This window comes from Oncorhynchus tshawytscha, linkage group LG13, assembly GCF_018296145.1.
Source record: "Oncorhynchus tshawytscha isolate Ot180627B linkage group LG13, Otsh_v2.0, whole genome shotgun sequence".
In the NCBI taxonomy this organism is placed as follows: Eukaryota; Metazoa; Chordata; class Actinopteri; order Salmoniformes; family Salmonidae; genus Oncorhynchus; species Oncorhynchus tshawytscha.
The window spans coordinates 41,696,311-41,709,004 of record NC_056441.1 but is presented as its reverse complement, the minus strand read 5'-3'; the positions used below and the strand labels follow the sequence as shown (position 1 = coordinate 41,709,004).

General features: G+C 43.0%; 1 protein-coding gene across 2 annotated transcripts in view; it reads right to left on the bottom strand.

Annotated features, from left to right (window-relative positions):
• Nucleotides 1-12,694, bottom strand: part of LOC112264983 (oxysterol-binding protein-related protein 10-like) — a 131,078-nt gene that overhangs the window by 83,054 nt on the left and 35,330 nt on the right. For both annotated transcript variants that reach the window (XR_006078622.1, XM_042295740.1), the window contains exon 3: nucleotides 5,253-5,332. Coding sequence is in view for 1 of the 2 variants with exons in the window: in XM_042295740.1 (XP_042151674.1) it covers nucleotides 5,253-5,332 (80 nt within the window). In the remaining variant the exon portion in view is untranslated. The remainder of the gene's footprint in view (nucleotides 1-5,252; nucleotides 5,333-12,694) is intronic.

Sequence of the window (12,694 nt, the reverse complement as noted above, 5' to 3'; positions counted from 1 at the left end):
TGCTGAGCACTTGTTGGCTGCTTTTCCTTCACTCTGCAGTCTAACTCATCGCAAACCATCTCAATTGGGTTGAGGTCGGGTGATTGTGGAGACCAGGTCATCTGATGCAGCACTCCATCACTCTCCTTCTTGGTCAAATAGCCCTTACACAGCCTGGAGGTGTGTTGGGTCATTGTCCTGTTGAAAAACAAATGATAGTGGGTCTAAGCGCAAACCAGATGGGATGGCGTATTACTGAAAAATGCAGTGGTACCCATGCTGCTTAAGTGTGCCTTGAATTCTAAATAAATCACTGACAGTGTCACCAGCAAAGCACCTCCACACCTCCTCCTCCATGCTTCATGGTGGGAACCACCAAAACTCCACCGGTCTAATGTTCATTGCTCGTGTTTCTTGGCCCAAGCAAGTCTCTTCTGCTTATTGGTGCCCTTTAATAGTGGTTTCTTTGCAGAAATTCAACCATGCAGTCTACTCTGAACATTTGATGTTGAGATGTGTCTGTTACTTGAACTCTGTGAAGCATTTATTTGGTTGCAATTTCTGAGGATGGTAACTTTAATGAACTTATCCTCTGCAGCAGTGGTAACTCTGGGTCTTCCTTTCCTGTGGCGGTCCTCATGAGAGCCAGTTTCATCATAAGGCATTGATGGTTTTTGCGACTGCACTTGAAGAAATTTACAAAGCTTTTGAAATTTTCCAGATTGACTGACCTTCATGTCCCTCTTTGGGCTGCAATCCCGTTAACGGGATGATATGATAACAGCGAGTGAAAGTGCAGGGCGCCAAATTCAAAACAACAGAAATCTCATACAAATTCCTCAAACATACATGTAACTTACACCGTTTTAAAGGTTGTTAATCCCACCACAGTGTCCGATTTCAAATAGGCTTTACGGCGAAAGCACCACAAACGATTATGTTAGGTCACCACCAAACCACAATAAAAACAGCCATTTTCCCAGCCAAAGAGAGGAGTTACAAAAAGCACAAATAGAGATAAAATTAATCATCAGATGACACTCATAGGACTTCATATTACATAATACATGTATGTTTTGTTTGATAAAGTTCATATTTATATAAAAAAATCTGAGTTTACATTGGCGCGTTACATTCACTCGTTCCAAAAACATCCAGTGATTTTGCTTAGCCACATCGATTCAACATAAATGTAGATGATAATACAAGTTATACACATGGAATGGAATTATACATATACCTGTCCTTAATGTAACCGCTGTGTCAGATTTCAAAAAAACTTTATGGAAAAAGCAAACCATGCAATAATCTGAGACAGCGCACAGAACAATCAAGTCAAATTAGCCACCATGTTGTGGTCAACATAAACCATAAATTACATGCTAAATATTCCCTTACCTTTGATGATCTTCATCAGAATGCACTCCCAGGAATCCCAGGTCCACAATAAATGCTTGATTTGTCCGATAATGTCCGTTATTTATGTCAAATTAGCTACTTTTGTTAGCGCGTTTGGTACACCTATCCAAACGCTGGAGCTGGTAAATAATTTTTTCTTCAAGAAGTTATATTACAAGTTGAAGAAACATTTCAAACTAAGTACAGAATCAATCATTAGGATATTTTTATCATAAATCTTCAATAAAGTACCACCTGGAGAATTCCTTTGTGTCTTGAGGAGGAACAGAACACAGGAAGATATCATGCGTTATGCGCGTGACCTGGAACTGGCTCTCTGCCAGTAGTCTGACTCATTCCCCTCTCATTCAGTCCCACAACACAGTAGAAGCCTCATTCAAATTTCTAAAGACGGTTGACATCTAGTGGAAGCCCTGGGAAGTGAATCTTCATCTTCATCTTCATTCATATCTCAAGGGGATTTCAATAGGGAATGGGTTGAATATATACCAACCTCAGATTTCTCACTTCCTGTTTGGATTTGTTCTCAGGTTTTTGCCTGCCATATGAGTTCTGATATACTCACAGACTATATTCTCTATACCCCCTTGTCACAACACACTGATTGACTCAAATGCATTAAGAAGGAAAGAAATTCCTAAAGGCACACCTGTTAATTGAAATACATTCCAGGTGACTACTTCATGAAGACGGTTGAGAGAATGCCAAGAGTGTGCAAATCTGTCATCAAGGCAAAGGGTAGCTACAGTGGGGCAAAAAAAGTATTTAGTCAGCCACCAATTGTGCAAGTTCTCCCACTTAAAAAGATGAGAGGCCTATAATTTTCATCATAGGTACACTTCAACTATGACAGACAAAATGGAAGAAAAAAAATCCAGAAAATCACATTGTAGGATTTTTAATGAATTTATTTGCAAATTATGGTGGAAAATAAGTATTTGGTCACCTAAAAACAAGCAAGATTTCTGGCTCTCACAGACCTGTAACTTCTTCTTTAAGAGGCTCCTCTGTCCTCCACTCGTTACCTGTATTAATGGCCCCTGTTTGAACTTGTTATCAGTATAAAAGATAATAATCCTGCAGTGCCAGACGTGTCCCCCTGCTTAAGCCAGTACATGTCCAGGCCCGTCTGAAGTTTGCTAGAGAGCATTTAGATGATCCAGAAGAAGATTGGGAAAATGTCATATGTTCAGATGAAACCAAAATAGAACTTTTTGGTAAAGAATGCTGAGTTGCATCCAAAGAACACCATACCTACTGTGAAGCAAGGGGGTAGAAACATCATGCTTTGGGGCTGTTTTTCTGCAAAGGGACCAGAACGACTGATCCGTGTAAAGGAAAGAATGAATGGGGCCATGTATCGTGAGATTTTGAGTGAAAACCTCCTTCCATCAGCAAGGGCATTGAAGATGAAACTTGGCTGGGTCTTTCAGCATGACAATGATCCCAAACACACCGCCCGGGCCTAGCCAGTCTCCAGATCTCAACCCCGTAGAAAATCTTTGGAGGGAGTTGATAGTCCGTGTTGCTCAGCAACAGCCCCAAAACATCACTGCTCTAGAGGACATCTGCATGGAGGAATGGGCCAAAATACCATCAACAGTGTGTGAAAACCTTGTGAAGACTTACAGAAAACGTTTGACCTCTGTCAATGCCAACAAAGGGTATATAACAAAGTATTGAGATAAACTTTTGTTATTGACCAAATACTTATTTTCCACCATAATTTGCAAATAAATTCATTAAAAATCCTACAATGTGATTTTCTGGATTTTTTTTCTCATTTTGTCTGTCATAGTTGAAGTGTACCTATGATGCAAATTACAGGCCTCTCATCTTTTTAAGTGGGAGAACTTGCACAATTGGTGGCTGACTAAATACTTTTTTGCCCCACTGTACTTCGAAAAATGTGTTTAACACTTTTTTGGTTACTACATGATTCCATATGCCATATGTGTTATTTCATAGTTTTGAGGTCTCCCCTATTATTCTACAATGTAGAAAATAGTAAAAATACATTTTAAACCTTGAATGAGTAGGTTTGTCCAAACTATGGACTGGTACTGTATTTATATATTTTTTAAATGGAAATGTCACATTTACGTAAGTATTCAGATCCTTTACTCAGTACTTTGTTGAAGCTCCTTTGGCAGCGATTACAACCTTGAGTCTTCTTGGTTATGATGCTACAAGCTTGGCACACATGTATTTGGGGCATTTCTCCCATTCTTCTCAAGCTCGGTCAAGTTGGATGGGGAGCGTCACTGCACAGCTATTTTCAGGTCTCTCCAGAGACTTTAGATCGGGATCAAGTCCAGGCTCTGGCTGGGCCACTCAAGAACATTCAGAGACTTGTCCCGAAGCCACTCCTGTGTTGTCTTGGCTGTGTGCTTAGGGTCATTGTCCTGTTGGAAGGAGAACCTTTGCCCCAGTCTGAGTGCTTTGTAGCAGGTTTTCATCAAGGATCTCTGTACTTTGATCCGTTCATCTTTTCCTTGATCCTGACTGGTCTTCCAATCCTTGCCGCTGAAAAACATCCCTACAGCATGATGCTGCCACCACCATGCTTCACTGTATTCATGGTGCCAGGTTTCCACCAGACATAACACTTGGCATTCATGGTCTGACAGTCCTTTAGGTGCCTTTTGGAAAACTCCAAGAGGGTTGTCAGTGGCTCCCGTCTGGCCACTCTACCATAAAGGCCTGATTGGTGGAGTGGTGCAGAGATGGTTGTCCTTCTGGAAGGTTCTCCCATCTCCATAGAGTAACTTTGGAGCTCTGTCAGAGTGACTAGGGTTCTTAGTCACCTCCCTGACCAAAGCCCATTTTCCCCGATTGCTCAGTTTGGCTGAGTGGCCAGCTCTAGGAAGAATCTTGGTGGTTACAGACTTCTTCCATGTAAGAATGATGGGGGCCACTGTGTTCTTGGGGACCTTCAATGCTGCACACATTTTTGGTACCCTTCCCTAGATCATTGCCTCGACACAATCCTGTCTCTGAGCTCTACGGACAATTCCTTTGACCTCATGGCTTGGTTTTTGCTCTGACATGCACTGTCAACTGTGGGACCTTATATAGACAGATGTGTGCGCCTTTACAAATGATGTCCAACGAATTTAATTTACCACAGGTAAATGGAAACAGGATGCACCAGAGCTTAATCTTGAGTCTCATAGCAAAGGGTCTGAATACTTATGTGAATAAGTTATTTAAGTTTTAAAATTTTAATACATTTGCAAACATTTCTAAAAATGTAACAGATTTTGCTGTGTCATTATGGGGTATTGTGTGTCGATTGAAGAGGAAAATCGACAAAAAATAAGGCTTATTCTATTTTAGAATAAGGCTGTAACGTACCTTCCGAATGCACTGTATATGAATGCTATCTATTTTTGCCTGCTGTGTGCATTGAGGCTGCAGGAAAGCTAAATATTTCCAAAATCCAACCACTATAGAAAAGAGCATTTGCTGTGTGCCAACAATGCACCCAACAAAAGCACAGTGGTTTGCGACAAAATCTCACAACCACAAAGCTGCTTTCTCAAACTACAGGCTTTCTCCCACTCCTGACCCCTACACTAATACCATAGCTGTCCATTCAAGCCCTTTGTCCAAAGCCATATTAACAGCAATTTCATTTCCTCCAAAGTGCCTGAACCCAAGTAATTATATAAATCTGAGCTGTGCTTACAGAGGACGGAAATGCCTGCGATGCGATTTGTAAACTCAGTGGTATATTCATCTCTAACTGGAAGTCAAGGCTTCCCTGTCACTGCACGGCTCTTCCTTAGGGACATATGCCAGGAGCTAGAGCTTAGTTGTGACTGCAGTGTGTGTGTACGCGTTGTAAACACCTTGGCACTGCTGTCGGAGTGGCGTCTGGCACATGCTTGGAGTTGGTTCATCCAGAATCGCTGCTCTTTGGCATTGGATGCTACGGAGAAACAAAAGGAGAGAATCAAATGTTCATTTCCGATAACCATCATCATCACAATGGGAGAAATAGGACATCATCATTACACGAGTTCATGGTCATGTCAATAGATATGCAAAACATAATGACATACATTTTGTGATGACTTCAAGATTGGCATCCAATTTGTGTCTGACACATTATCAACCAATGTGCTGTGTATTCTATTAAAAGGGTCAGGGTATGCATCGGTGTCTGTGTGAGGAGCTCTCACAGGCCCAAAGACGGCTTGCTATCCAAACACCAACCATGTAAAAAAGTGACTCACTGGTAGGGCTGTCGGTAGTCATGACCGCAGTAAAATTCCACGTGACCTCTTATGCAATCTGGACACGTGCTGGTAGTACCCAGCTAGCTAACGACCATCAGGTCGCTGATGGCCTGGTACTCAGGGCTCCATCGTCCCTCTAACCACTGACATCAATGCAAATGCTAACATTTACCATCAAAATAGTCCTGTGCTTTTAAAACTCACCTCACTGTGATTGATCAATATGAAGAAAGAAGTTCAACAACAGGTTGAAACTGAGTGGAAAACATGGTTGCTGTCAATGTTGTTTCAAAGCCTAACACAACGAAATGGACAGAGCTTTCTAGGGCATATTAGAGTTCATGCACATACAGTTGAAGTCAGAAGATAACATACACCTTAGCCAAATACATTTAAACTAAGTTTTTCACAATTCCTGACATTTTATCCAAGTAAAAATTCCCTGTCTCAGGTCAGTTAGGATCACCACTGTATTTTAAGAATGTGAAATGTCAGAATAATAATAGAGAGAATTATTTATTTCAGCTTTTATTTCTTTCATCACATTCCCAGTGGTAAGAAGTTTACATACACTCAATTAGTATTTGGTAGCATTGCCATTAAATTGTTTAACTTGGGTCAAATGTTTCGTTTCGGGTAGCCTTCCACAAGCTACCCACAATAAGTTGGGTGAATTTTGGCCCATGCCTCCTGACAGAGCTGGTGTAACGGAGTCAGGTTTGTAGACCTTGCTCACACACACTTTTTCAGTTCTGCCCACACATTTTCTATAGGATTGAGGTCAGGGCTTTGTGATGACCACTCCAACACACTGACTTTACCACAACTTTGGAAGAATGCTTGGGGTCATTGTCCATTTGGAAGACCCATTTGTGACCAAGCTTCCAAACTTCCTGACTGATGTCTTGAGATGTTTCTTCAATATATCCACAATTTTCCCTCCCTCATGTTGCCATCTATTTTGTGAAGTGCACAAGTCCCTCCTGCAGCAAAGCACCCGCACAACGTGATGCTGCCACCCACGTGCTTCACATTTGGGATGCTGTTCTTCGTCTTGCAAGCATCCCCCTTTTTCCTCCAAACATAACAATGGTCATTATGGCCAAAAAGTTCTATTTTTGTTTCATCAGACCAGAAGACATTTCTCCAATAAGTACGATCTTTGTCCCCATGTGCAGTTGCAAACCGTAGTCTGGCTTTCTATGGCGGTTTTGGAGCAGTGGCTGAGTGGCCTTTCATGTTATGTCGATATAGGACTCGTTTTACTGTGGATATAGACACTTTTGTACCTGTTTCCTCCAGCATCTTCACAAGGTTCTTTGCTGTTTTTCTGGGATTGATTTGCACTTTTCGCATCAAAGTAGATTCTCTCTATATCGACATAATCTCTCGGTCCTAGCTTTGATGCACCTGTACTGACCTCGGCTTCTGGATGATAAGCAGGGTGGACAGGCAGTGGCTCGGGTGGTTGTTGTTCTTGATTATCTTTTTGGCCTTCATGTGACATCGGGTGGTGTAGGGGTCCTGGAGAGCAGGTAGTTTGCCCCCGGTGATGCGTTGTGCAGACCTCACTACCCTCTGGAGAGCCTTACAGATGTGGGCGGGGCAGTTGCCGTACCAGGCGGTGATACAGCTCGTTAGGATGCTCTCGATTGTGCATCTGTAAAAGTTTGTGAGTGTTTTTGGTGACAAGCGAAATTTCTTCAGCCTCCTGGAGGTTGAAGATGCGCTATTGTGCATTCTTCACCACACTTCCTGTGTGGGTGGACCATTTCAGTTTGTCCATGATGTGTACGCCAACGAACTTAAAACTTTCCACTACTGATCCATCGATGTGGATAGGGGGATGCTCCCTCTGCTGTTTCCTGAAGTCCACGATCATCTCCTTTGTTTTGTTGACGTTGAGTGTGAGGCTATTTTCCTGACACCACACTCCGAGGGCCCTCACCTCCTCCCTGTAGGCCGTCTCGTCATTGTTGTTAATCAGGCCTACCACTGTAGTGTCGTCTGCAAACTTGATGATTGAGTTGGAGGCGTGCATGGCCACATAGTCATGGGTGAACAGGGAGTACAGGAGAGGGCTGAGAATGCACCCTTGTGGGGCCCCAGTGTTGAGGATAGAGGGGTGGAGATGTTTTCTACCCTCACCACCTGTGGGCTGCCCATCAGAAAGTCCAGGACCCAGTTGCACAGGGCGGGATTGAGACCCAGTGTCTCGAGCTTAATGACGAGTTGAGGGTACTATGGTGTTAAATGCTGAGCTGTATGTAATCGATGAACAGCATTCTTACGTAGGCATTCCTCTTGTCCAGATGGGTTAGGGCAGTGTGCAGTGTGATTGTGTTGTCTGTGGACCTATTGGGGCGGTAAGCAAGTTGGAGTGGGTCTAGGGTGTCAGGTAGGGTGGAGGTGATATGATCCTTGACTAGTCTCTCAAAGCACTTAATGATGACGGAAGTGAGTGCTATCGGGGGGGGGGGGATAGTCATTTAGCTCAGTTACCTTAGCTTTCTTGGGAACAGGAACAATGGTGGCCCTCTTGAAGCATGTGGGAACAGTAGACTGGGATAGGGATTGATTGAATATGTCCGTAAACACACCGCCCAGCTAGTCTGCGCATGCTCTGAGGACGCGGCTATTAGCTTGTTTGATTGCCTTGCGGATGGAATAGCTACACTGTTTGTATTCGGTCATGTTTCCGGTCGCCATGATTAAAAGCAGTGGTTCGCACTTTCAATTTTGCTGTGATGCTACCATAAATCCACAGTTTCTGGTTGGGGAAGGTTTTAATAGTCACCGCGGGTACAACATCACTGATGCACTTGCTAATAAACTCACTCACCAAATCAGCGTATACATCAATGTTGTTGTCTGAGGCTATCCGGAACATATCCAAGACCACGTGATCGAAGCAATCTTGAAGCGTGGATTCAGATTGGTTGGACCAGCCTGACCAGCCTGACCATTGACCAGACCTGAGCTCGGGCGTTTCCTGTTTTAGTTTCTGTCTATAGACTGGGAGCAACAAAATGGACTCGTGGTCAGATTTGCCGAAAGGAGGGCGAGGGGTGGCTTTGTATGCGTCGCGGAAGTTAGCGTAGCAATGATCCAGAATGCTGCCAGCCCGGTTCACACATTCGATAATTTAGGGAGCCTCGTTTTCAGATTAGCCTTGTTAAAATCCCTAGCTACAATAAATGCAGCCTCAGGATGTGGTTCCCAGTTTACATAGAGTCCAATGACCTTTCAGGGCCATCGAGGTGTCTGCTTGGGGGGGGGGATATACACGGCTGTGATTATAATCGAAGAGAATTATCTTGGTAGATAATGCGGTCGGCATTTGATTGTAAGGAATTTTACGTCAGGTGAACAAAAGGACTTGAGTTCCTGTATGTTATTATGATCACACCACGACTCGTTAATCATAAGGCATACACCACCACACTCCTTCTTGCCAGAGAGATGTTTTTTCTGTCGGCGCAATGCGTGAAGAAACCGTGTGGCTGTACTGACTCCGATAACGTGTCCCGAGTGAGCCATGTTTCCGTGAAAGAGACTGTTACAATCTCTGATGTCTCTCTGGAAAGCAACCCTTGCTCGATTTGTGTCTACCTTGTTGTCAAGAGACTGGACATTGGCGAGTAGTATCCTTGGGAGTGGTGAGCTATGTGCCCGTCTACGGAGCCTGACCAGAAGACCGCTCTGTCTGCAACGCCGTTGTTTTGGGTTGCCTACTGGGATCCGATCCATTGTCCTGGGTGGTGGTCCAAACAGAGGATCCGCTTTGGGAAAGTCGTATTCCTGGTCGTAATGTTGGTAAGTTAACGTTGCTCTAATAGTTCTTCCCGGCTGTATGTATTAGACTTACGATTTCCTGGGGTAACAGTGTAAGAAATAATACATAAAACTGCATAGTTTCCTAAGAATGCGAAGCGAGGCAACACTCTGTCAGCGCCAACAACTCCCTATGCCTTCATTAATAACAACACTGTTTCACGACGCATCAGTGACATGGCAGGAGATGTTTAGAAACAATTACTGCTTCGCATACAAGCCAGATAATTCCATATGTTACAGCTGGATGAGTCAACAGACGAGGTGGGCCTGGCACAGCTCCTGGTATATGTCTGTTACGTTTATGGGGGGTCAATTAAGGAAGACATCCTCTTCTGCAAACCACTGGAAACCAGGACAACAGGAGAGGATATTTTTAAAGTACAGGACAGCTTTGTGCCAAATGGACTTCGGTGGTCAAGATGTGTTGGTACTGATGGCGCAAAAGCCATGAAAGGGAGACATGGTGGAGTGGTAATGCAGTGCAAGCAGTTGCTCCCGATGCCACTTGGGTACACTGCAGCATCCACCGAGAGGCTCTTGCTGCCAAGGGAACGCCTGACAGCTTGAAAGACTTATTGGACACTACAGTGAAAATGGTTAACTTTGTTAAAGCAAGGCCCCTGAACTCTCGTGTATTTTCTGCACTATGCAAGGATATGGGCTTTGACCATGTAACGCTTTTACAACATACAGAAGTGCGCTGGTTATCAAGGGGCAAAGTATTGACATGAGCTTTTCTTTACTGACCTTCATTTTCACTTGTCTGACCGCTTGCAATGATAACGAGTTTCTCACACGACTGGCCTACCTGGGTGATGTTTTTTCTCGCCTGAATGATCTGAATCTAGGATTACAGGGACTCTCCGCAACTATATTCAATGTGCGGGACACAATTGAGACTATGATTAAGAAGTTGGAGCTCTTCTCTGTCTGCATTAACAAGGACACCACACAGGTCTTTCCATCAATGTAGGATTTTTTTTGTGCGACTGAACTCAAGCTTACGGACAATGTCAAATGTGATATAGCGAAACACCTGAGTGAGTTGGGTGCACAATTACACAGGTACCTTCCCGAAACAGAAAACACAAACAACTGGATTTGTTATCCCTTTCATGCCCTGCCTTCAGTCCACTTACTGATATCTGAACAAGAGAGACTCATCAAAATCGCAACAAGAGGTTCTGTGAAAATTCAATTTAAATCAGAAGCCACGGTCCGATTTCTGGATTGGGCTGTGCTCAGAGTATCCTGCCTTGGCAAATCACGCTGTTAAGACACTGATGCCCTTTGCAACCACGTACCTATATGAGAGTGGATTCTCGGCCCTCACTAGCATGAAAACTAAATACAGGCACAGACTGTGTGAGGAAAATGATTTAAGACTGAGACTCTCTCCAATACAACCCAACATTGCAGAGTTATGTGCATCCTTTCAAGCACACCCTTCTCATTAACCTGTGGTGAGTTATTCACAATTTGTGATGAACAAATAAGGTTTTATATGTAAGATGTTTAAATAAAGAGCAAAATTATTGATTATTATTATTATATTATTATTTGTACCCTGGTCCTATAAGAGCTCGTTGTCACTTCTCATGAGCCGGGTTGTGACAAAAACTCACACTCATTCTTATGTTTAATAAATGTATTGTATAGTGTGTGTGGCAGGCTTACAATTATGGCAAAAAACAAAATTTGAGAGTGCTCTGACCCTGGTGCTAGAGGGGGTACGCAGCTGGAGGTTGAATGTTTGAAGGGGTACGGGACTATAAAAATTCTGGGAACCACTGGTCTAGACTATCTAGACCAATTGGGCTGATCATTCGGAGTGACTGGTAAAACTTTAGTTCAAGAGTAATTCAGCATCTCAACCTATTCCGTGAGATACAATTTAATATTATGTACCAAAGTCTCAAGTCCCCACCCATGGAGAAAATAAAAACATTTAATTGGCAATGTAACCGAATATAGCAGCATTGTCTGGACTCCTGGAGTCCCTAGGAGTGATTAACTGAAACAATGGGCAGGTTGATCATGAATGGTGAAGTACTGAATGTTAAATCTATTCATGTGAGTTAAGCTCGAGAACAAGTCTTTTCTTGGAATGATAATGGTCTCAATTTGAGCACTGACATGAGTGTCTGTCAATCACTTAAGTCCTTCACTGTTTTTCAAGCACCCGAAATGTCGCTTGAGTGAAGTGGCACGAGAAGAACACTAGACGAATGTCAATGTGAAACTTAAAACAGTACCTTCTCCAGCGAATAGCTCCTCTGCACTCAAGCGAAGGCTCTGTTCATGCAGGCTATTCCTAATGAAATAACTGCACTGTCAGTCTGTTAAGACTTCCCCCCATTGATTCCTTCTACACCATAAACATATATTTTCCTTTCAAAATATCTCAGTTCAGAGTCTGCAACGCATTTAGATCAGCAATTTTGGGTATTGATTTACACAGGCTATGCTGTGATTGTACATAATTAGCTTTCTGTAATGAACAGAGGTGGATCTGGCAGAGCACCTGTTTTGAATGATGAAAAGGACGATAAGTCTCTAACATGAGCTATTTGCACACTAATCATTGCTTAGTGAAGACCGGGTCGTTCTTGTGCTCATTCTAAGAGGTAACCTATAATGAGGCCAATGCTAATGAAGAATTCAAAGATGGTGTTAAGTTTTTTAAAAAAGGTTTGTAGTTGGAAGACTGGCAGTTCCATTCAGTTGATGAATAAAGTCACGCTTGTTTTGGAAAATGAGAATAAGTAGCACAACACAGTCCTACCCATTTACAATGAGCAACTAGTACTACTCAACAATGCTCTACACATCCCTTTTAAAATAACAATATCTCTGCATTTCAATAAGGTCAACCTGCGCTTCAATGTAGACTCTCAAGAGGGCACTAATGTCTATCCATTGCCATTCAAGTATTACACCATGACCATGCAATTACACTGCTGCTAATTACAATGATTGAATGGATGTTGTTGGCTATAATAATACGGTCATACTCTCGTGGGAACGCGTAGGGGGATCTGATTAAGGTGAAGAGATGATATGACAGGGCAGCGCTCTGAATATGTACTTCATAACTGAAAGTGATGGAAGTTATGTTAAACATGACTACTATGGGACAGTAGGGAATATTGCAGTTGCTGGGAAGAACATTGTAAAGCCTGGGGCTTATTCTACGCAGTGACCGCTCGCAAAAA